At 40.2% G+C, this 24,427-nt stretch overlaps 1 protein-coding gene across 1 annotated transcript in view; it reads left to right on the forward strand.

Moving 5' to 3' along the window:
- Positions 1 to 277: 277 nt before the first annotated feature.
- The window catches only part of Desi2 (desumoylating isopeptidase 2), a 49,831-nt gene continuing 25,681 nt past the window's right edge, over positions 278 to 24,427 (forward strand). Inside the window, exon 1 of the mRNA XM_021643861.2 lies at positions 278 to 537. Coding sequence (XP_021499536.1) covers positions 496 to 537 — 42 coding nt within the window. The 5' untranslated portion in view covers positions 278 to 495. The remainder of the gene's footprint in view (positions 538 to 24,427) is intronic.

The following is a 24,427-nucleotide window of genomic DNA, read 5'->3' on the forward strand; positions in this document are numbered from 1 at the left end:
TCAGATTGGCTGTACGCCCAATAGGAGCCTAGGATTCCCGCGTTCCATTCTGGGAAATGTAGTCTCTCTGCGACCTCGACTCTCCAGGGTGAAGAGGCACCCAGCCTGGCGCCATTTTAGGTCTCGAGGTGCGGCGCTTAAGAGTCAGCGCGCAGGCGGGCTCAGCCCTGGCTCCGGGCGGGCCCCGCCTCCAGGGTGCCTGGAGCCCGCCCCTCGCCCAGGCTCCGCCTTCCCCCACGTGTCTGCGGCCAAGGGGAGGCGCCTGAGCCGGAGCGGGCTCTCCACCGGTCTGGCCCGGTCCTCACACAGGTTTCTGTCAGCGGCTCCCGGGAGCGGCCCCGGCTGCCGGATGCTTCCGGCCCGGCTGCGGCGGGCCGGGCTGGACGCTTAGTGCCCGGCTCGAGCCCTGCGTGAGGCGCCCGCGGGGGAGGCGGCGGCCTCCGCCCCGTGGAGACCGAGCGGCTGGAGGACAAGGCGGCGGCCGCGGAGAAGAGGATGGGGGCTAACCAGTTAGTGGTGCTCAACGTGTACGACATGGTGAGTGCGGCCCCCGGCGGCCCGCCGTCGGGGACGGCCCCCGGCCCGCTGCTCCCCGCCTCGGGTCCCCGCCTCCAGCTTAGTTCTCGGGGTGGGGGGAGGGGACCGGCGCGCTGGCTTCTAAGCCCTAGACTGGCCGGCGCGCCTCCCGGAGGTGTCCGCTCGGCCCGGGGGAGGGCCCCGGCGTCCTCCCAGCCCTCGGCTCCCCTGGCTGTGGGCCCGACCCCCCGGGAGGAGCAGCGGCGGCCCCTCCGCGAGGCTTCCGTCGCCCGGCGACCTCCCCGCCGCCGCCTGGCCCCCGAGCCGCCCCTGCTCCCCGCTGCCCTGCCCCGGCTGACCCTTGCCCGGCTCCAGATGCTCGGGTCTTCCGCCAACTCCCGAGCCCCTCGAGTCGAGAGAGAAAGTCACAGCTGCGAGGCGGATGCTAGAGTCTTTCCCCCGAGGGAGAACAGGAGCCAACACACCCTCTCACCTCCGAGGCAGCCTCATTAAAATGAATGAAGCTAAAATTTATCTAGAAAAAGAGCGCCGCTGAATTATTTAGAGGGCACAGGGGGACTCCTTTCCTAGATTCTAGAAGACCACTTTCCAGGTGATGCAACAGGTGGATGACGTGACCACTAGAAAGGGAAGGGAAGCCTAGTTTATTATGTCACCTAACTTTGAAGAACTGTAAACACACCGGGGAGGGTTCAAAGACCCGGCCTCCTGCCGTTGCAGTTGCAGTACCCCTAGAAGAGCACTGGGTAGGGAATGGTCCCCTCAGTGAGATGCAGGTTTGGGTTTGTTCCCCTTGCCTTTGGTTACTTAATATTTCTTTTGTAAAGGATTACCTTTGCCTGAAAAGCCTGAAATTTCCTGTATGTGCGTTGACAGATGATAATTCTCCATCATTGGTTCCTTGTGTTTTTTGTTTGTTTGTTTGTTTGTTTGTTTGTTTTTGGCTTAAATACTTGGAAATTCAGCAGGAAGTAGTCTTGGTTCTTATTTACAGCTCTAATATCTTTATTCTTTGTATTGTTTATAAGCTTTTAATTGAACAGGGAACTATTAATAGAAAGGGATTCCTCCTGCCATATCTAGGAGTTAACGTTGCAGGTCTGCCTGTAAATAGAAGTGAGGCTTCCAGCAGATTCCAGTGTACGTCTGGAGGTGAAAGGATGTGAGTGAACAGACTAGGGGGTGTGAAAATCATGTGTATTATACTACAGCCTACATTACTGGTTAAGAAGTAATCTCGGTCATTACAGCTGAGAAATTCCAGGGGGATGGTCCTGACCAAAGTCCATCTTTTGATCAGTATTTAATGTTTAATAAATGCTTGCTTTAAGTTTGGGGGGGGCAGTTATTCTCTGGATTTAAACTTTTTTGTTCATGGAAATCCTTTCTAAGACTTAATATTGAGCCTATAATCCCAGCACTCAGGGAGGCAGAGGCAGGTGGATCTTCTGTGAGTTCAAGGCTAGCCTGGCCTACAAAGCAAGTCCAGGACAGCCAAGGCTACACAGGGAAACCCTGTCTCAAAGAGGGAGACACTCACGGACAGACTTACTATTGCCTCCCCTCCCCCTTCTTTGAGGCAGGGTTTCTCTGTGTAGCTCTGGCTGCTGTTATAAACTATTCCTTAGGATATGTTTTACTCTGGAGAATATATATTGAGATCATCTATATTTTTAATAAATTAGGATTATGCAATTACCAGTGGCTATAGTTTCAGAACCCAAAAGAAATTTGTAAAATAGTTTTGCTTTTTTGATTAAATTTCAAATACATTACACAGCATATAGTGTATTCTGTTGATTGAGAAAATCATTACTAATTTTGAAGTGGTAAGGGCTAGGGATGATATTCAAACCAATTTTTTTTAGGGGAAAAGTGTTTTGAATGATGTTAAAATATGAAGTAGTTAAAAAGGAACTTATTCTTCCTGCCATTCTATAGATGCAGGAAAAAAAAAAAAAAACAGAAAAAAAGAGCAAGTGACCTTCCCAGGTGACTAAAAAACAGAATCTAGAATTTCTAGATGGCAGTTTTGATTTAGTATTTTCTCTGTTGAATAATTCCCTTAATTTCTTACATATTGCTTAATTTCATCAACAGGAAGAGAAGCATTTGAATAAAATGTTTATTTGTTTAAGAAACTTGTGTGTTCTTTTGAAGGCCTTTGGTCTATGAATGTTTATATCTCTAATTCAGAAACTTATCATTACTTATTTAATTTTGACCTGTAGAAACCACAGGCAGGATCTATTATCTCTGCTTTAAGGAACTTGAGATATCATAAGGAAGATACAAGAGTTATAATTTAGAGCAAAAGAGGCTCCTGGAGATTATTTGGTGTTGTAGGATCGGGAAATGCTGAAAGAGAAAAGGGGTAAACTAGAAGCATTGTCTCAAGACCAGTCAGCATTACCAGAGAACAAGAGTAGGAAAGCACAGGCTGAGCGGGGATCTGAGCTGGTCCAGTTTAACTGGAGGGTAGGAGAGTGAGTGAAGGATTGTGGGGACTTTGTGAACCAGGGGGAAACACTTGTTTACCTCAAGGGGACAGTGTGATCACAGTTACATTTAAGGACAAAGCCAAGTAGATTAAGGTATACATTTTTTTCCTATTACACCCTTTTTTTTCTCTAATCAGTTTTACTTTTTGATGTAGTTTTGCTTGCTGTCCAGGGTAAATTCCTTTTATCTTTGGTTATAATTTCTGTTCTTTGTAGATGGCCTTTGATGATAATTGCTGTTTATAAGCCTCGTATATCAGCTGTCCCTAAACCAACCATTGGTTTTTCCTGTTGTCATGTATCCATTGTCTTTTCGTCACCTGCTTCAGCTATGACTGTATTTTCTTATTCACTAGATTGGATAGTTGTGGATCATTCCCCCTCATGTACACCTAGCACATATATGTAAATAACCAGAAGGGTTGCTGTGTTACCTTCCTTTTTGTGGAGGACTCACATCATCCTCAAAATGTTATTTATCATCTACAGAATTGCTAAATCATTACTTACTTTCTTTTTGCTAATTATAGTCTTCTGCATACTTTGGGACAATTTAATACCAATAAAATAGGGCCAGGAGTGATTCTCTGAATCTTGAGAATGAATATTCATACATTCCTAATTTACCTGTATATAGAGCAAGTCTGTGATTCAGATTTCTTTAAATTACTGGAATAAATCTCTGTTATAGTTGCGTTAACACGGTCTTTATTTTTCGTAGATCTATAATTTGTATAAGGCTATCTCAGCTACTTATGAATTTCTTAAACATTAAAATATACAAGTGTTTATGTTTTAATCAATTCATTCTAGAAACAAGTTTCTTCCTTTTTAAAAAATAATGCCTATTTATTTCAAAGTCTTTGAAAAATAGGAAAGAAACACCCTAGAACTCTTGAGTGGGCTGCATTGTTTTGGCCGGAATTTCAGATTCCTCCAAGAGAGTATGAAGTTAGTTGGGTGTGATAAGGTCGGACTTTTCATACATCTGTAGATTTAATTCAGACTTTCTAAATGAGTTCCATGTGCTTGACAGTTGGCTACCTGGTCTGGTCCAGCTCAGTTTTGGTTGATCTGTGTAAAAGTAACAGAACTTGACCATCATCAGTTTAAATTGGAAAGATGCTGTCTTAAATCCAGAGATTAAAAAGCTCCTCAGATAGTTCAGCAGCTCAGTCATGTCATTAGGATTCTGCAGCCTCCTACTTCTGTGCTCAGCTTGCTGGCGTTTGTCTTTGATTTGTGTCCTCTGAGTTGCAAAATTACTGCCAAAGCACTAAATTTGGTGTCATCATGTAACAGAATGTGGAGGTTAGCTATAGTAGGGTGGGAGGAGGGGGAGGGCTCTACCTGTACCTCTGTTTTAACAAAAAGGAAAGGCTTTGGCAATCCCTCCAGAGATTGTTCAGAACTGGCTCCCATGTAACTATGCTGAACCTGAATAAGTGGATCATGGGCTTTTCTAGCCTTTATAGGCAAATTGTAGGCAGCTAGCTTGGAACTTAGAGTGTCATGCATTTGACTTTCTGAATTCTGTGGTCACATGTGGATATGGATGTCAAACAACCTCCGGTGTTGCTTCTCAGGTGCCCTCTACCTTTTTTTTTTTTTTTTTTTTTTTTAAGTTGGGGTTTCTTACTGGTCTGGAACTCACCCAGTAAGGTAAATTGGCTGGCTGTGAGTCCCAGGAATACACCTATCTCTGTCTGTCCTGTGTTTATAATACAAATACTATCATGCTTGAGCCCAGAGAGATGGCTTAATTGTTAAGAGCACTGGCCGTTCTTCCAGAGGACCTGGATTCAATTCACAGCACCCCATGGCAGCTCACAACTGTGTGTAACTCCAGTTCCAGGGGGATCTAACACCCTCACACAGACATATATGCAGCCAAAACACCAATGCAGATAAAAATAAATATTTAGAAAACAACAACAAAAATCCAAATGCTATCATGCTTGGCTTTTTTTTTTTTTTTGGTGAGGGGCGTGCAGAGGGGGAATAAGTCTCTCACCGTGTATCACACCAAGGCGGCCTGGAACTCACAGAGAGCCTTCTGCCTCTGCCTCCTGAGTACTAAGATTAAAGGTGTGTGTGGCCATGGCCAGTGGCCAATGTTTTTGTTTTTGTTTTTTTTTTTTTTGACATGGGTCCTAGAGGTTGAACTCAGATCCTTATGCTTTCAAGGCAAGTACTTACCAAACGAGCTACCTGCTATCCCCAACTTTTGAATATTTAAAGTTTTTCAAATTAAATTTATTCAGTTTTCTTTATGTGTACTTACTTACATGTATGTAATTTTTGTTGTTGTTTGGTCGTTCCATTGTTTAATTGGTTGGTTAATTTTTAGACAATCTTTTTTTTCCTTTTACAATTTTATTTATTTATTACAGTTTATTTACTTTGTATCCCGGCTGTAGCCCCCTCTGTCTCCTCCCAGTCCCACCCTCCATCCCTCTTCTTCCCCAAACCCCTTCCTTAGTCCCCTGATAGGGGAGGACCTTTTACTTCTTCCCCTTCCATCTGACCCTAGCCTATCAGGTTTCATTAGGACTGGCTACATCATTGTCCTCTGTGGCCTGACAAGGCTGCACCCCCCAGGGGAGGTGATCAAAGAGCCGGCAACTGAGTTTATGCCACAGACAGCTCCTGCTCCCCTTACTAAGGAACCCACTTGGAAACTGAGAAGCCTATGAGCTTCCTCTGTTCAGGGTGTCTAGGTCCTCTCCATGCATGGTCCTTGGTTGGAATATCAGTGTCTGCAGGAACCCCTGGGTTCAGTTTTTTTGGCTTTGTTGATCAATCTGGCACTTTGTCAGAAAATTAGGAATAGTGCTACCTCAAGATCCAGCTATACCACTCCTGGGCCTATATCTGAAAGATGCTTAACCATATAAGAACATTTGCTCAACTATGTTCATAGCAGCTTTATTCGTAATAGCCAGAATCTGGAAACAACTAGATGTCCCTCAACTGAAGAATGGATATAGAAATTGTGGTACATTTGCACAATGGAATACTACTCAGCAATTAAAAACAAGGAAATCATGAAGTTTGCAGGCAAATGGTAGGGACTAGAAAAGATCATCTTGAGTGAGGTAACCCAGAAGCAGAAAGACACATATGGTATATACTCACTTATAGATGGATATTAGCCTTGTAATATAGGGAAACATACTAAAATCTTGAGACAGAATTTTATGTTGACCAAGCTTGCCCTGAATTCCTGGTCTCCATGCCTTTGCCTTCTGGGCCTTACCTCCTTAAGTTGGTGTGCCTTTTAAAGGCTCATCTCACTAAATGGGCCCATCCAGATATTTCAGTCACTTAACTAAAGACTTTTAGTTACATCTGTTAGTTACATTTTAGCCTTCTGCCATATAATATAGTCACAGATTCTGGGCATTAGGTTGTAGGATATCTTTGGGAGTCATTTTACCTAGCACACCATCAGTGAAAGATATAATTATAATCCCTCAAATACTCAAGAGTTCCCTCTTAGCAGCTCCTTGACTTTGCATAGAGTAACTGTTAACCTAATACCTAAAAATAGAAAATTTGAAGTATACAAATCAATTAAGTATAGAAATCTTTTATTATTGGGCAATACGCAGATGTCAATTGACCACAAGCATATTATTAACCAAAAGTGTAGGGATGTTGTATTAGTTACTTTTCTTGTTTCAGTAGTAAAATTCCTAAGAAAAGCAACTTGAGGGAAGGATTTATTTTGGTTCACTGCTTGAAGGTACAGTCCAGGCATGGTGGCAAATATGTGAGTGTCTAGGTCACAGCTCATCTTCAGAAAGCAGAGATGTGAATGCTGCTATTCCATTTGCTTCCTTTTGATTTGGTTCAGGAGCTCAGCCCAGGGAACGATGATGTCCACATTCAGAGTGGGGCTTCCCTCCTGGGTTCCACCTCTCTGGAAATGTCCTCAAAGACATGCACAGAGTTTTATCTCCTAGGTGATTCTAAATACTTATAGTCAAGCTTATAATCAAGATTAACTATTACACGTCTACTTTTTGTCAGCAGGACACCCAAACATATTTTTAAGTCATAAATTTCTGCCTCTGGACTCTATAGCCTCATGCCCACCTTAATGCAAAATGTGCTATTCTATTTCAGATGTCCTGTAGTCTTAACAGTTCCAATACTGTTAAAAATCCCAAACTCTTCTGAGACTGAGTATTCTGTGAACTCCATCAGAGTTAAAGAATAGTTTATATACTTCCAATGTACAATGGCACAGAATTTTGAAAATCCTTTCTAAAAGGATTTTAAAAGATCAGGTTAAAGCAAGACTGAAACCAGACACTAAGTTCTGAAGCTCTCTTCATGGTCTGGAGATCTTGAGATGATCACCCATATTTTGGACATTTGAATACTTGGTCCCCAGTTGGTAATGTTGTTTGGGAAGGTACAGGAGGTGTGGTCTTGTTGGAAGAGCTATGTCACTGGAGGTGGGCATCAAGAGTTTGAAGACTCATGGCAGTTTGAGTGTCCTTGCTGCCTACAGTTCAAGATATGAGCTCTCAACTGTTCCTGCCATCCTGTCGGCCTGCTGCCATGCTTTCCGCCTGTGATGGTGATAGCCTCTTATCCCTTTAGAACCATAAGCCCAAATAAACCCTCTTTCTGTAGGTTGCCTTGGTCATGGTATTCTATCAGAACAATAGAAAAGTATCTAATACAGAACAGAATTTGGTACCAGGAGTTGGCCTAGTACTGTGAAGAACCTGACCATGTGGGGTCTCAGTGGAGTGCGGAAAGCTTTGGGGACATTGTACTAGGCAAGCTGTAGAATGCTATAAGCAAGGCTTATCAGCTCATCCTAGTAGGAGCCTGGAAGGCAGTGCAGAGAACTGTTCAGTTTGTGGAGTTCCAGTCCAAAGGAAAGAGTGTTAACAACTGGGTTAGAAACACTTCCTGTGCTATTGGGGAGGCGGGAGATATGTGGCTTTTTTCTGCCTGTGTCCTAAGAACTTACTTGAGGCTAAATTTAAAAGTAATGGACTGATTTCCTTTGCAGAGAGTTTAATATTATCTTTGTCATGCAGTTATTAGTAATTACTCTTAAGCATATCTACAAAGAAAAAGAACAACTAGGTGAAAAGAAATACAAAACATACTTTAAGAAGAGGAAAAAGGCACCAGGAGACTTAATGTTTCAGCTTCTGCTGAGACAAATGAGATTAATGCCTGATCTGCATTGAAAAAAAGAGACGGGTACCAGCTTGTGAAAGGAGATGCCTAAGCAATTTTCTGCTCCTAGAAAATATATACAAAAGCTTCTGCATTTTAATGGACCACGTATCTATCTCAAACCAACAGCCAAACTTGGCATTGTCGTCCATGTAGGCACTGCCTTTACAGTCATGAAGGACGGAACCAGCTCAAGAGAGAAAAGAATGTTACAGGCAGCAAAACTGGAAGGGCAGAGTGATCTAAGCTCATTGACACCAGACATGGAGCTACAGGGTTTGGAGTTTGCCCTGCTGGCTTTCAGTTGGTCTTCTTTGGTCCAGTATTCTTTCTATGCCCTGATTCCTTCCTTTTGGGATGGTAGTGTACAGTCTGTGCCATTGTATTTTGGAAGTATGCAATTTGCTTTTTGATTTTACAGGGGGTTACAATTAAGAGATTGCCTGGAGTCTGAGAAGAGAATTTGGGCTTTTAAGCTGTGTTGAGATTATGGGTACTTTCACAGTTGGACTATCTTTTGTGTTATGATATGACCAGCTGCCATGCTTCTCCATTATGATGGAGATAAGAGTCTTATCCCTCTGGAACCATAAGCATGAAACAAACACTTCTATAAGTTATGGCTAAGACCATAACTTGGTCATGGTGTTTTATCACAACAATAGAAAAGTAACTAAGATAATGTATGTTTTAACAGCCTTCAGTAGTCCTTTCCCTCCAATTCTACCTGCAGCATATGCAACCGTGCTCTTGGACCACCAGCTGTACTCAGTGCCTATAGCTTCCTTTGGTGGGCATCCCATAGTTCTGGGGTTCCATGTTGTAACTGACTCCACCTTCACAGCTTTTACACTGTGACCTCTCAGGGCTACATTGAAAATACTTCAACCCTGCCACACAATTGCCTGGCTATAGTGGCTTTCTGGAACCATTGTGCTAGCCTCATGATGTTTTCTTGTTTTGTGTGCCTGCAAAACTGATACTGTTTGAATAATGATGCTGAATAGTTCTGCTGCAGGCTTCAGATGTAGTTTCTTCCCCTTCTATCACAGCTTTGGCTTCCATGTGCCTTAGCAGTTCAGCTTGGAAGCACACTTTTCTAGGCAGTTTGTTGTTGTTTTTAATCAAAGAACCTCTTTTCTCATTCTCAATTCAGGCACTCTCCTATTAAATTTTCATTTTCACAAGTCTTTAATAGGCAGAGATATTATTACTATTATTATTATTATTATTATTATTATTATTATTTTAATCAAAGATACCTTTCCTATTATATCATTACAGGGTGCAGGGTTTCTCTTTAAAGACACTAGTCTCTAACAATTGTAGCTGCAGTCTTCACATGTGCCTTTTCTGCATTTTTGTTTTTATTATGTGTATGCTGCATGGTAGGGGCCTGTTATGAGATCATGCCATGGCACACATTTAGAAGCCAGACGATAACTTTGTGAAGGCAGTTCTTTCCTTTTATCTTTACATGAGTTATGAGAACAAACTCAGATTTCAGGGTTGTGTGGCAAGCACATTTATGACATAGCCATCTCCCTGACCCCTTTTCTGCATCTTTAAACTAACAATCCTTTCCTTGCCAAACATTACCTTTCTCATATTTTCCTGCTGTCTTCTATAACTATACATCTTACTAAGAGCAGCGAGCACTAGTAACGAGGCCAATGCCTCAGTCCACTACTTTTGAATTACCATCACTTACATTTTCAAGAGAGAGGCAGAGTGCAGCTAGCTTCTCTACCAGGCTGTAATACAAGTGGCTTTTAGCCCAGATCTCAGTATGGTCCTTGTTTCCCTCTGAAACAAGGGCCTGGGCTTCCCACTGTCTGAATTTCTCTTGGCATTTTTATTAGCTACTTTTCTGTTGCTGTAATAGAACACTCTGACCAAAACAAGAAAGGGTTTATTTGGCTTAAACTTCCAGGCCACAATCATCATGGAAGGAAGTCAGGGCAGAAACTGTGGAGGAACACTACTTCCTGGCTCACTCTGTGGCTCATGGGCATGGGCAGCTAGCTGCCTTTCTTACACAGTCCTGCCTAGGGATAGTACCACTAACAGTGGGCTGGGCTCTCTTCAGTTAGCAATCAAACTAATGCTCCAGACGTGCCCACGGGCCAGTCTGATCAATGCAGTTTTTCAATTGAGATTCCCTCTTCCCAGGTGACTCTAGGTTCTATATTAAGTTAATAATAAAAACTAAGCAGCATAGTATCCTGTTCTTCTAAACTCCCACCAGAATGGTCTTTCTTCACTAAATTATGGTGTTGTCATTATGGAGTTTTTGCCAATACTAATTGCGTTACCACACTATTTTAATTATTGCAATTTCATAATATATTTAGTATTTGACTAAACCACCTTCCCTTCACTATTATGCAAAGGTTTTCTTGGTGTTACTTTCTTTTCTAAAAGTATTTTTTTTTTTAGTCTTAGAAGAGTAATTCTGTAGGGTTTTTTTTTTGTTTGTTTGTTTGTTTGTTTATGTTAAAATACAATGTAAAATTTACCATCATGCATTTTTGTTCGTTTGTTTTTCAAGGCAGGGCTTCTCTGTACAGCCTTGGCTGTTCTGGCACATTGTAGACCAGCCTGGCCTTGAACTCAGAGATCTACCTGCCTCTGCCTCCCTGAGTTCTGGAATTAAAGGTGTGAGCCACACTGCCCACTAACCATTTAGACATTTTAAACCTTGTGCAGTTAGTTAAATATACTCACATCATTTTGCAGTCAACTTCCAGAACTTCTTTTCATCTTGCAAAACAAACTGTCTTTTCTGTTTTCTGCCCTGTAAGTTTGAGTACTTCATGTAATTTTTTGCCTTTTTGTGACTAGCTTGTTACTCAGCATACCCTCCTTAGTGTCTCTGTGTATTGTAATATGTGTGAGAATTTCCCCCCCTTATGGCTGAGTTGTACTCATTGTACTTATGTAACAGTTTGTTTCTCTAGTCATCTGTTGGTCGTTACTTCTAATTTTAGTGTAGAGATCCCTGAATCCTAGCTTTTAATTATTTTGAATATATGCCCAGAAAGTCTATATAGTTTGCTTCTTTTTAAATTGGATGTTCACTCAACCCATAAGCTTGAGAAGAATAGAGTTTAATTTTTGTTTGTTTGTTTGTTTGTTTGCTTGCTTTTAAATTTTTATCTGGAAAATTTATACAAAAAAAAATTTAATAAGTAAATGCCAAGCTTCTATATCTAAGCCATCTTAGAATAAAATTTAATGAGTAAAGTGCTTGGTATATTGAATAACAATAAGTGCTAGAGAAGAAAACAAATAAGAAACAAAGGGACAGTGAAGGTCAGGCTGGTGTATTGTAAGTTATACTAGAGTGTCAAATAGAGTGATCAAGAGAGGCCTAAGAAACATTCCTGGAGCGTGGAAGAGTATGTTAGATTTCTATAGAAAGTGTTGCAAAGGGTGAGCAAATACAAGGGCCCTGAGTTGAGTGACATGCTGCCTTTAAGTAAATATACAGCAAGAAATGAGTTTTGAGAATATTTCTGACTTATGTTCTTAAGTAGACTCGTGAAAATCTTTGAAAATGGGTCAAGCAGTACCATATAGAAGCAGTCAGTTTTGGGGGTAGATGCCACAAATTTGAAAAAGCACCTTTGCCTAACAGAAGGACAATGATAGCTGGTGAAGAGCTGTTTGAAAAGTTAGAATACTAGAGTGCAGAGTTAAAAGTGAAAAAGGATCAGTGCTGGGCAAAAGTAAGTTAGGAAAACTCAAAGCCTGGTCTACCTTAAACTTTAAAATTAAAGTGGTTTATGAAGGCACGAAAAAGTTAGAGAAAACAAAAGTCAAGCTAATTTTATGCTTTTTCATGGCCTTACTAAATCCTCAAGTTATTTTAACCACTTTTATCTTTTACAGAAAAGATAAAAGCAGTGTAAAAGATAAAAGCAGTGAGCACATTTGCAGAGGAGGGTAATCAGCGGGTACAAGTGACTAACCTTGTTAGTACTGGAAAAATTATACTGAAATATTTGTGTAATTTTTTCATTTAAATATAACTATTTGGAAGCCAACAATCAGACCTGGTCTGATGAGAACAGGCAAAACATAGCCATGCTACATAAGAAAGAAAGCGAAAAGGGTGCAAAGTTAAATAAAAATATTAAGATAAACATGTTGTGTTAGGATTCTCGAGAGGAACATAACAGAGAGAGAGAGAGACAGAGAGAATGGAATTTATTATGACTTACAGGCTGTGGTCTCAGTGGAAGATCCAAGAATATAGTTGTTCAGTCCACAAGCCTGGATGTCTCAGCTGACCTTCAGAATATGCCGGAATCCTGAAGAAGTAGGGTCTAATGCCAGGGAAGGAATGGACTTACTAAGGAGACAGCAAACTTCCTTTCCTGTCCTTGATATAGGCTGCCAGCAGAAGGTGTGGTCCAGATTAAAGGTGAATCTTTCCAGATCTGGAATAAAGGTATATCTTTCCACCTCAAAGATCCAGGTTAGAAGTACGTCTTCCCACGTCAAATGATTTAATTAAAAAAAAAAAAAAGTGTGGGGGGAGGAGGAGAGGCAGAGGGGGCAGAAACAGGTAGATCTCTCTGAGTTCCAGGACAGCCAGAGAAAACCATATCTTGGGGAGGGAGGAATCCCTCACAGGTGTGCCCAGCCATTTAGGTTTTAGTTAATTCCAGCTTGACAACCAAGAATAGCATCGCAAATGATATGAAATAATATTAAAATCCCCTACTGAGTTTATTAGTTGTATTTATAATGTCCATTGCCTTATTGAAAATTTGAAAACCTATTGGCCTTTTATGGCCTTTAAGCTTTATGTCTTCCATTTGGAAGTTTTATTGTTACTTTTTAAATTTTTGTTTTTCTGTTTGCCTCTCTGCATAGCCTTGTCCCCCTGGAACTCACTGTATAAATCAGGTTGGCTTCAAATTCACAGAGAAATACCTGCCTGCCTCTGTCTCCCAAGTGCTAAAATTAATGTTTAATTTAAATTTAATTTTTTAATTTTTAGTTTGCCATAATCTGGAATCACCTCAACTAGGAATTGAAAGTGGAACATCTTCACATAAAATTTTATAAATCTGTGTTTGTTCTCAAGTACTACTTGTTTCAAACGGTTTATGAAATAATCCCATACTCCCTGTATTAACTTGGCAATAAGCTAACTGAAGAAGTTTGTAAAAAAAAAAAAAATTAAGTAATAACATTTAATAATTTGAGGAGGGAGATAATTGATAGACATAGGACATAGGAGTCTTTCTATTAAAAAGAGCTAACATTTTTAAGGGCTTTGTTTACCAGCCATTATGAGGAGAAAGGAAGCTACCTCTTAAGTTAAATTAAAGGCAAAAAAGAAAAGGAACTCAGAAGGGAAGGAAAGAGAAAGAGAGAAAGGAGAAAAATCTGCCCAAAATGGTAGAGCACAGATATAACTAAGAGCTCTTTACACTCAAACTGTACTCTAATCCAGCATATTTTCTCTCTGTAGGGTTGGGGGTGGCTTAGCAGTAGGTCTCAACCTTCTTAACGCTAGGACTGTTGTTATGGATATTAATGTAAATATCAGATATATGGGATAGCTAATATGCCACTGTGAGGGGTCATGACCCACAGGTTGAGAACCATCGAGCCATTTGCCCAGTATGTGCAAGTTCCTGGATTCCATCACTTTCAACTGAAAAAAAAAAAAAAAGAGAACTGTGTTTCTCTGCTTGTCCTGCTCTCACACTTCTTAACTGAACTTCAGTTTCCTCAGTGCTCTCTGTAACTCATGAATGGACAGTAAAAAAGAAAAAAGAAAGAAAAAAGAATACCGTATATCCTAAACTGTTTTTTGGTGATGGTTAAGTATAATTGTCAGCCTGTCTGGGCCATGGTAGCAGTCTATGTTGCTGCCCTAGGTCCTGGACTTGCTGGTCCCCACAAGTTATGTGGTCCCCACAGTCTTACGATCTAGTTCTTTAAACTAGCCATTCACACTTCCTCATTGTCTGGGGTTGGATTCCACAGCCTTCCATTAGTCGCTCTCTGCCACATAGCTAGCTGCTCCAATTCAAACGACTCTATCTACTCCACACCTCAGCAGCTCAGTGTGGCTCGAGAAAAGCACATAACCACTCTGACTGATCTCACTTAGAAATTGTGACCACATATCCCAAGAGGCCCTTAAATGCTCTCTGGCAGTGCTTCCTTTTTCTTCTAGTCAATCAACTTTCCCAGTCTCCAAGGCAGATACAGAGTATTTCATACCCTTTCCTACTCCTTATTCTCAGCTCACTTTCCAAGATGACCTCACAGCTTATTTCACTGAAGGTAGGGATTTTTAAAATGCAAGTGTTTTCCTCTCTTTCCACCACCACTGGCCTATTACTACCCTGTTTGCTCCATTGCATGAAGTGAACGGACACCCATGGCTCTCCTGTGGTCAGACATTCTACCATGTTGTTGTAGAGCCACCTCTCTTCTAGCCTGCCAGTGTAAGCACATCTCTCTCGGAGTAATTACTACTCTCCTGTGTCATTTCCCTCTCTACTGCATCATTTCAAGTATATGTGCTAAAATTTTTCCAGTGCAGAGCCAGTTAAATGAAATTTACCATTACATTTATTTAGCATCCGCTGTATTGTACAATGATGTCAGGATGGAGATTTGTCCTTTTTAAAAAAGATTCTTATTATTTTTAAGTTTGTATATGTGTGCATCGGTATCTGTGTGTCTGTGTCTGTATGAGTGTATGACACCTGCGTGCGGATATCCATGGAGAATAAATAAGGGCATCAGATCCCTTGGAGCTGGAGTTAACAAGCGGTTGTGAGCTGCTCAGTTTCAAGTGTTAGCAACTGAAATGTAGTCCTCTGGAAGAACAAACACACTCTTAACTGTAGAATCATGTCTCCAGCCTTGGACTGATCTTCTAAAATCAATTTCTCCAGAACTTTATCACTCTTATTTATAAAAGCGTTTTTCCTTTTTGAGGTAGAGTCTTGCTGTGTATGCTAGACTGGCCTTCAATTTACTATTGTTTTCCGTTTACTGCCTCGGTAGTGCTAAGACTAATAATAATAAGAACTAACCTGTTTATCTTTTATCTTTAAATACCAAACAGTGATGCAATGGCATAGATTTCAGGCTTCTCACAACAGGGTAGTGAACTTGAGGGCAGAAGCTAGTTGTTAGCTCATCCTTTTGTTGTTGTTTTGTCTCCTTAAAAAAAGGTTTGTTGGAGGCAGGTGTGGTGGTGCACCTGGAGGCAGGCGCAGGAGGATCTCTGATTTTCAGGCTAGCCAAGCAGCCAATGCTGTAATGTTTAGCTCCCTGTACAGAGAGAAGAGGGAGTGTGGGGAGAAGAGAGAGAGAGAATGAGAATAAAAGGGTTATTGGGCTTTCTTTAAAGCTTACAGAAGGTAAAGCTAGAGGCTTCTGGAGACAGGTAATGGTACTGTTCTCTACCCCCTCAGCTATCTACTGTCCTGATGGGTCTTCCTAATCCATCAGACTGGAAGCCGAAAGCTCTTGCCTATCGTTATTGATTTAGTGTAAGAGGCAGAACTGAGAACAAAACAGCAGATGGCTATATTTGATCTCCTTCTTGGTCAAGCTTGTTGTCTGAAGTCTGTTATCAGGGGCAGTATATTACCGTTCTTTATTTTTGTGATAAAGCCTAGAATCAGGGAACATGATTTTTATACCCTTAGGTATTATGGTTGTGTGGCCTTGGGCAAGTCAGCTTAACTTCTGTGACTGTGTTTCTCTCTGAAATGGGAATCACAGCAATGTCTACATCATGCAGTTATTGAAAGGATCATGAGTCAATTAAAATGCTTATAAAGATAGCTGATACCTAATAAGCATTAGAAAGTGCTAGCTGTTGTAAGTAGTATTATCATTTACAGGACTGTGTAAGCTAAGTGAGCTACTACCATTTATCTCCTTCAGCAGTTACTTAGTAACTGCAGGTTAGCTGTAGCTCAGTGATAGAGCACTTGCCTAGCATGCGTGAGGCCCTGTCTATGTTCAGTCTCCAATATTTGTGGAGCTTTGCTGGATTGGGTTGAAGTCTGACATCTCCGGATAGCCGTTTGTTTGTGCTCAGTCAATGATGGTGGACTCCCTTTTCTCAGCAGGGGTTCTAAAAGTCTCCCCTGATCTGGGACCCCAGGTTTTATAAGAAGTGTCACATAGCCTTCAAGGCAGATTACAGGCCAGACCCTTTACTGATAAGAAAACTGTTCCAACAAGCATCTGGGAATCCTAGAAATGCCCCACCCTGCTAAGGAAATCTTAGTCTTAAACAGTGCCTTCACTTGTACTTGGATATTCTCCCACTTACAGGATAATTAAGTACTATGTTCTCCTTTTTTTTTTTTTTTTTTGATAGGACCATGCTACTACATGGAAAATGAGGCATTGTACTACTACATGGAAAAATAAGTAGCCTTGACCCCAGTGAATCAAATAAATTCACCCTCAAAATCTCTCCCTCTGTCCAAGGTTTATAAATGCCTGGTTTCAAATACATGCTGACTGGTTGCATGCTGTGTGATACCAACAGCCTTCTACCATGGCCAACGCCTGAGATTCGTAATTTATCCCCTGCTTGGCCTTGTCTCTTTGGGCCCGCCCTCCAGCATGCTGGGCCTGGGATTCCCTAGGCATGTCTCAACTGCAGGCCCACCAGGCATGGGCTTTCTCTCGAATCTCTGCTGTGCCTACCACAGCAGCTTAACCAAGAACTGTAACACTTTGTTATGGCCATAGGCTTTGGAACACCCAAATTTCCACTACCACCAGCGGTATCATTCTAAATGAGCTAGCTAACTGTAACACTATGGAAAATTCTTTCCACAGCCTAGCTTAGCATCTGGGCCTTCATCTGCCCTAAGTCCTTCAGCCATTCCAGAGATCCAGGACCTTTGATGTCGTTCTCTGTCCAGAATCCAAAATCCAGGCCCCCACCGAACAGAGAACGACAAATAATGCCTGGAAAAAAAGCTTTAAGGTTCAGTTTAGGGGGCTGGAGAGATGACTCAGAAGTTATGAGCACTGGCTGCTCTTCCAGAGGTCCTGAGTTCAATTCCCAGCAACCACATGGTGGCTCACAACCATCTTTAATGAGATCTGGTGCCCTCTTCTGGCCTGCGGACATAAGTGCAGGCAGAAAACTGCATACATAATAAATAAATAAGTCTTAAAAAAAATAAAGTGCAGTTTAACTTTCCTCACACTATTTAAAGAAATGTTACACTATAAAGAACAGTGCTAACTGGCTTGAAGTATGATTGTTTTGTTGGACACTAGCTTCAAAGTCTCCATTATATATGTGCAAAGTTAGAATTAATTGGGCATTATAGTGCTCCCAGTGTTAGGAAGTTGTTTTAAAAAAGAGAGAGGGGGAGGAGAGGATTAGCAAAATCATTCAACGAGTACAATAGATCAGCCAGTAAAAGTGCTTGCTCACTATGCACACGGTGACCTGAGTTCAGTCGCCAGAACCATAGAGGAAGAAGAGAACTTACTTCCAAAATTGTCCCGACCTACATGTGCACCCTCACACTCATATACACAGTAATAAATATTTTTTAAAGGAAGATGAACTTAGCCTAAGATAAGTTCATAATACCGTAAGGCAATTAGAATTTCTAGCTTGTTCAAAAATGTGTTGTCTGCAGCAGGTCTCAGTATGCCTGAATTGTATGGCTCACATACATTTGAAATTCTAGTTTGCAAAAAGATGTCTTGTTGGTTTTTCCTGCCCTTCAAATTGGGGTTTAGGTACAGTCAGAATGTTGTTTCAGTAACAGAGGTTACTGAATTAATGGCAAAGGAAGCACATTGTATAATGTTCAAGCAGTAGGAGATCATAGCTTTTTTATTTGTGGTAGTGCCTGAAGGAGCACCATAATTTCATGTTTTAGGAGAGTGATAAATTAACCTCCTCCTTATTCTAAAGTTGTTAAACACATTTCAAGATCATATAGAAAAAAAAGTGGTGCCACATGAGGATAGTTACTAGGAAGTAGAGTTGTGTGACAGAAGGCTAACCACTGTGGGCAATACTTACAGCCACTCATTGGGTAAGTCATTTTCCCAACACAATTCACCTTCCTTTCTTCCTTTCTTTTTCTTTTTCTTTTTTTTTTTTAATTTCTTTTTGTTGCTGTTGTTGGGCCGGGGATTGGGGTAGGGATGTCTACATATTGAGCTCCAGGACAGCCAGGGCTACACAGGGTTTCTCTGGATATTCCTGGCTGTCCTGGAGCTCTGTAGACCAGGCTGGCAGCAAACTAGAGATCTGCCTGCCTCTGCCTCCCAAGTGCTGGGACCAAAGGCGTTTGCCACTACACCTGGCTTATACTTTACATGTTTCACATTGACTATTATCATGAAAGACAGAATAAGTGAAAGGATGTTTTAGAAGGACCTCACAAAATTTGTTCATGTTTCTATTTTAACACCAAATTGTAACTGATTTACATTGTTAATGAATTATTATGGATAGAGATAAAATTCATCGTCTTCCTGTCTCACGATTTAGCACAGTCCTTAGCACAACTAAGGAGATAGGCACATATTTTCTTGAAAAGTTGCCCTTTTTTATTACTCTACAAGTAGGTATGCATTTAAAGTAAAGTTTACAAATAGATGTGGTAGTTCATACTTATAATCACAGCTTTTAAGAGGCTACTGCTCACCCATGAATTCAAAGCCAACCTTCACTGCATTCTGAGTTCTGAGCTAGACTAAGCTAGAGTTGAGACCCTTATCTTGAAACAACACAGTGTAAAATAAAGGTTAAACTGAGACACAGTTTAGAGGTCTCTTCTAAAACAGTATTTCTCAAATTTATCCTGAATCAACAGAAAAATACTTTAATAGAATATCCTCTATGCACACCTGTAACTAAAACCACATATTTAGGAAGGACCTTATCACATGCCCTCAATGGCTACTACTATGTGGTGTTCATCCATTTAAAATGCTGCTGTAACCCATTGAAAAAAATCAGGACTAGGAACCTTCAGTTTAAAATATATTCTCAAGCCAGACAATGGTATGCTTGCCTTTAATTCCAGCACTCAAAAGACAGAGGCAGTCTCTGTGAGTTCAAGGCTAGCCTGGTATACAGAGTGAGTTAGAGGACAGCCAAAACTACACTTAGATAAACCCTGTTTTGAAACATCAAAAAAACATCCGTGCATGGTGGTGCACAACTTGAGTCCCAGCACTTGGGGAGGTAGAGGCAGACAGATCACTGTGAGTTCGAGGCCAGCTTGGTCCATAAGGCAAGTCCTGGACAGCCAAGGCTACACAGAGACACCCTATCTCAAAAAAAAAAAAAAACAGACAAAACAAAAAAAAAGTTATATTCTCAAAAGTAGGAAAAAAATACTTTATAGACTTTTTCAAAAACTTAAAATACTACAGAATTGCTAGCTAATCCATTATAATTAGGAATATAGTGCTTTTAAACTTCAAGGCAGCGGGCACAGTGGCACACACCTGGAATTCCAGCACTCAGGGAGGCAGAAGCAGGTGGATCTCTATAAATTTGAGGCAAGTCTAATCTACAAAGCAAATCCAGGACAGCTAAGGCTATATAGAGAAACCCTGTCTTGGGGAGAAAAGAGGAAAAAAAAAAAGGCTTTTTTTTTTTTTTAGTACTGACTGATACATAAATAATATTATAACGAAATGATTTTATGCAATAACTTTGTAAAATAATGCCGAATCACTAAGAACAGTTTATAGGAGACAGTACTATGGTAATTAATTAGCCTACAGTCTCCATTATTCATGGTTTACTTGAGGCTTTTAAATTCAATAAATGAAATACTTTGTATTCCCTGAGCACTCTTTTTTGGGAGGGAGGAAAGTCACACATTCCAGTCAACATTTTACATAAATACTTGCCATAGCTTTGGAGGAAAACAGCCATACTTTACACTTACTCAAATTGTTTAACACTGTTGTGTACAGAAGTTGTTTTCAAGTCTGAAGTGACTGTATTAAGTATTTTAAGTTCCAGACTGGGGAAACAGCATATGTCATTGTCAGTCTCAAACTGGAAGCATAGGGGTTCATTAAATTGATAAGGCAAGTCATTGAGTAAAGTGAAGTTTAATGAAAGGTCTGTGTCAGAAAAATTAAAAGGCAATAATTCAGCTCATTAGTGTATACAGTAACTTAAAATAATAAAAGAAGTATTTAGGTCAGTTTTTATACTGAAGCAAAACTGAGCCCAAAGTATTTATTGCCTTCTTACATATGTTTCCCATTGTTTCCTTTATATTTGTTAATACTGTGGAACGCTTTTAAGTTTTCTAGATGGGAATGATATCAGAGGAGGTAAAATGGTAAATGTCCATGTGTTCCATGTGTCCCTGTCTTGGCTCTTGTCTGTGTACTTACCATCTCCCTAGACTTTAGGGAAGATTTTGTACCAAAATGAGATTTGAGTCTCTAGCCTTCTCATGGATTTCACAGATACAAACAGCCTATAAAATACAGACTTACTTCAAGAGGCCTTGCACTCACCCTGTACTTCTCCAGAATATAAATAAATCTTGTAGGAGTCAGAAAGTAGAGTCAGATTAACTCTAACGTTGTTTGCACTTCAATTTAGTGAGTCACCACCCTTGGTAATTTGACTTCAGCTCTGAAAGTCTTAAGAATTCACAGATTGGCAGATAACCAGAACTGATCTCCTTGTTTACACATGCATCAGCTTTTCCTAGTATACTGAAAAATAACAGGCCTTTTTTTTTTCAGTAGATATATGCATTTGATACGTTTTTTGTTTGTTTGTTTTGTTTGTTTTTTTAGTATAAAAAGCATATCCCTATTCCTTTTTCTTTTTTTCTTAATCATTTTTTTTCCTGTGACTGGCTTTGTAGCCTCAATGATCTTAAATTCTCCTGAGTATTGTTACTACAGGTTTGTGCCAAGTTTGATATTTGACACTTAATGTTTACCAGGGGTCATTCATTTAAGACTCAGAGAAGCCTCTGTGGTGGCTTCTGTTTATCACCTCCTTGTGTATACACAGACATCTAGGAGCAGAGAAGTTAGTTATCTCCCAATTTGAATTAGTAAATACTAAAACCAGTATTTACACCAGGGTATTCTGGCTCCAGAATTTTGAATTAACATCACATTAACCTTTTATTTCTTTAAACAGATTGAGTACCTTTAGAGTTAGCAAATCCACTAACCAAGGCCAAACAGCTAGAACTTCACTGCACCCAGTGTCTTCTATGCTTTTCTGTTAGTTGTAATATTTAACTTGATTAGCTCAAATACAGTAGGAGAATTTCCCATGTGTTCCAAACTAGAATTTGAAGATTGTGGCCTTTCAGTGACCCTTGGGGTCAGAGGTTGTTAACATGCTGACTCCTCTGTTTTGTGGTTTCAGAGACAACTTGCTGTAGCCTCTGTGTGTCACTGTATTCTTTTGGTATGTTAAGGGTTTGAGAATAACCAAATTGTAAGCTTCAAATAAAAATGTTTGTACCTTTCCCCTACAATTATTGAGGAATCAAATTGAGCCAGCATAGCATAAATTTGAATATGGAGCCTCTTTTAGTTCATCTGCCACCTGAGTTCTGGTTTTTGTATAGCAACCCCTCTGTGATGGGATCTTCTCTGTAGAACTGGTCCCTGGTGTCCCATGTGACTCTATGGCAGTTATGTCAGAGCAAGATCTCTTAGTCCACTCAACTCTAGTTGAACCACACTCTGGGAATATAAGTGACCTTCCCCCGGTTCAGATAAAAAGCTGCCTTCTAAGACTTTGTTTAGATAAAATATCCTGGATAATCCATTTTTTTCTTGAGTGTGTTATGTTTAAACTTTTGGCATCTGTTACTATTTAGACAACAAAATCAATAAAGACATATTCAACACAAATTAACAGAAATCTTGCTAACATCCAGTCATAATCTAGTTCAGCAGCTTGTTTTGTTTTTCATAGATGCTTGTTCTTGGCTGTAATTTCATTTTTGCATATTTATAATATTTTCTGTTAGAAAAAAATGCTTCTAGTTTATAAAATGGATTTAAACAGATATATTTTACTTGTTCTACAGAAGCATGAATTTTCATATTGCAAGTTTAAGAAGCTCTGTGAGCTTTGTAGGGTGACTGTTCTAGATGCTGTGTAAAATAAGTTCTAGTGATAGCAATATAATTTTTCAGCTGGGCAGTGGTGGTGCACACCTTTAAACCCAGCACTTGAGAGGCAAAGGCAGGGGAATCTCTATAAGTTCGAGGCCAGCCTGATCTACAGAGTGAATTCCAGGACAGCCAGGGCTACACAGAGAAAAACCCTGTCTCAGGGGAGAAAATAATATTTTTTTAAAGTAATTTTGAAAGCTAGGCCTGATGGTACGTACTTCTAATCCTAACGCTCCTGAGGCTTTCTGGGCTGCCTAGTTAGTGCATTCAAGTCCATAGCAAGACTGTGACTCAGAAAAACAAAGAACCAAAAAGCGATGACAAGGAATAAACACCCAAGTTAGAGAAGCATTGGAAATCACTACTGCTAATTGTACAAATTTTACTTCAGCATGAGTAATTAGCAGGTATAAATCACTATGGGAGAATTTCACAACTGAGTCATTAAGTAAAAGGCTCAGTTGGCCTAGCTTGTTTGTTTACAGCTATCTCATTAAATCTCAAAACAGGGTCTCATCCTGTCTGTATAGCCGAGGCAGGACTTGATAAGGCATGCTGACCTTGAATTAAATTCCTGTCTTCCTCAGGCAGCCTGCCATTTATGTAAAGAGGGAGCCTTCCAGGCCCCTTCTCTAATAATAGATCTAGGAAGCCTAAACCAAAGCAGAAACGTTTGGAGGGCATCTCTCACTGACCAACACTCCTAAGGAAGGGCTTATCCTTCTGTGATGAATGTATTTCAGAAAAATGCTCACACAAAGAAAAAGCATCTACTTACACATTTTGTAATAAAAACTAACAGTGTTCAGAAACGTGCTGCTTTTGTATATGAAGAGGTGGCTGACTAGAATACATACTTGAGTCCTGTGCACCACCCCTCCTTGTTGAAGTGCTCCTTTTATATCCTGTTTTCCTTGTAACTAAAAGCACACGTTTAAAAGACAGCTTAGTTAGAATTAATTAGAAATGCAGTCTGTAATTTAAGAAGTCATCTATTTAAGGTTGACTAGGACTATAAAGATCAAGAACTAACTACTTCCTTTGGTGTTGCTAGAAAAAATTTTAGGGTATTATATTTTACATATTTTGCTTGTTTCCATTGAGAGTCATAGCCATAATCTGTATGGAGACATGTATCAATTAAGGCAGACCATGCATCAATTGCCTAGTTGTGTTAGTGTGTTAGATAATTGTTTTGTACATACTTTATAGCATATTTATACAAACGTACATGGTACAGTCCAGTCACCTCATGGCCTGGTGCTGTGGTTGAAACCCAGTGCACATAGTACATATGGCTGTGGATACAGTAAAAGGTGAAGTAAACATGAGATGCTTAAGACTCCTGCCCACATAACACATCTTATCTTTGGACTACTATATGTGCTATACTTATGTATTATATCTTTTACATACTTAGAGGTGTGTTTATACCAGCATCACTACAAACATGTCAGTGATGTGTTGCACCATTGCTTTAATGTGTCTACTGTGTCACAGCAATAGGAATTTTTTATCTCTTATAATCTTACGGGATCATCATATATGAGGACTGTCACTGACTAAAGCATCATTGTGGCATGTGACTGTTCCTTTTCTTGTAAAATTGTACTGGATAACATCTCATAATAAGAATAAAGAAAAAGAAAGTTATTTCCTCATGAATTTGTTTGTTTTCAGTTTGCTAAGAAGGAAAAATTGTATTGCCAATTAAAAAAATAAAATCTGTATCATACTTGGAAGAATTACTGCTGAGGGATTCATGGTATGTATAAAATAGTTTTTGTTTAGTCAAAACAGATAACTATAGTATGTATTTATGAAATAATATACTTAGCCAAGTATGGTGTCACACGTTGTAATCTCTGTGCTAAGGAGGCTGAGTAAGAAAGACTTGAGTTCCAGCTAGCCTGGGTTACATAGCAAGATGTTTCGAAATGTGCTTTTATATGTGTTCTTGTGCCATTTGTTAAAAATTAGTGGAGCCTTAATACATTGAGGTCTTTACA

The sequence above is a fragment of the Meriones unguiculatus genome, chromosome 11 (assembly GCF_030254825.1).
Source record: "Meriones unguiculatus strain TT.TT164.6M chromosome 11, Bangor_MerUng_6.1, whole genome shotgun sequence".
Classification (NCBI taxonomy): Eukaryota; Metazoa; Chordata; class Mammalia; order Rodentia; family Muridae; genus Meriones; species Meriones unguiculatus.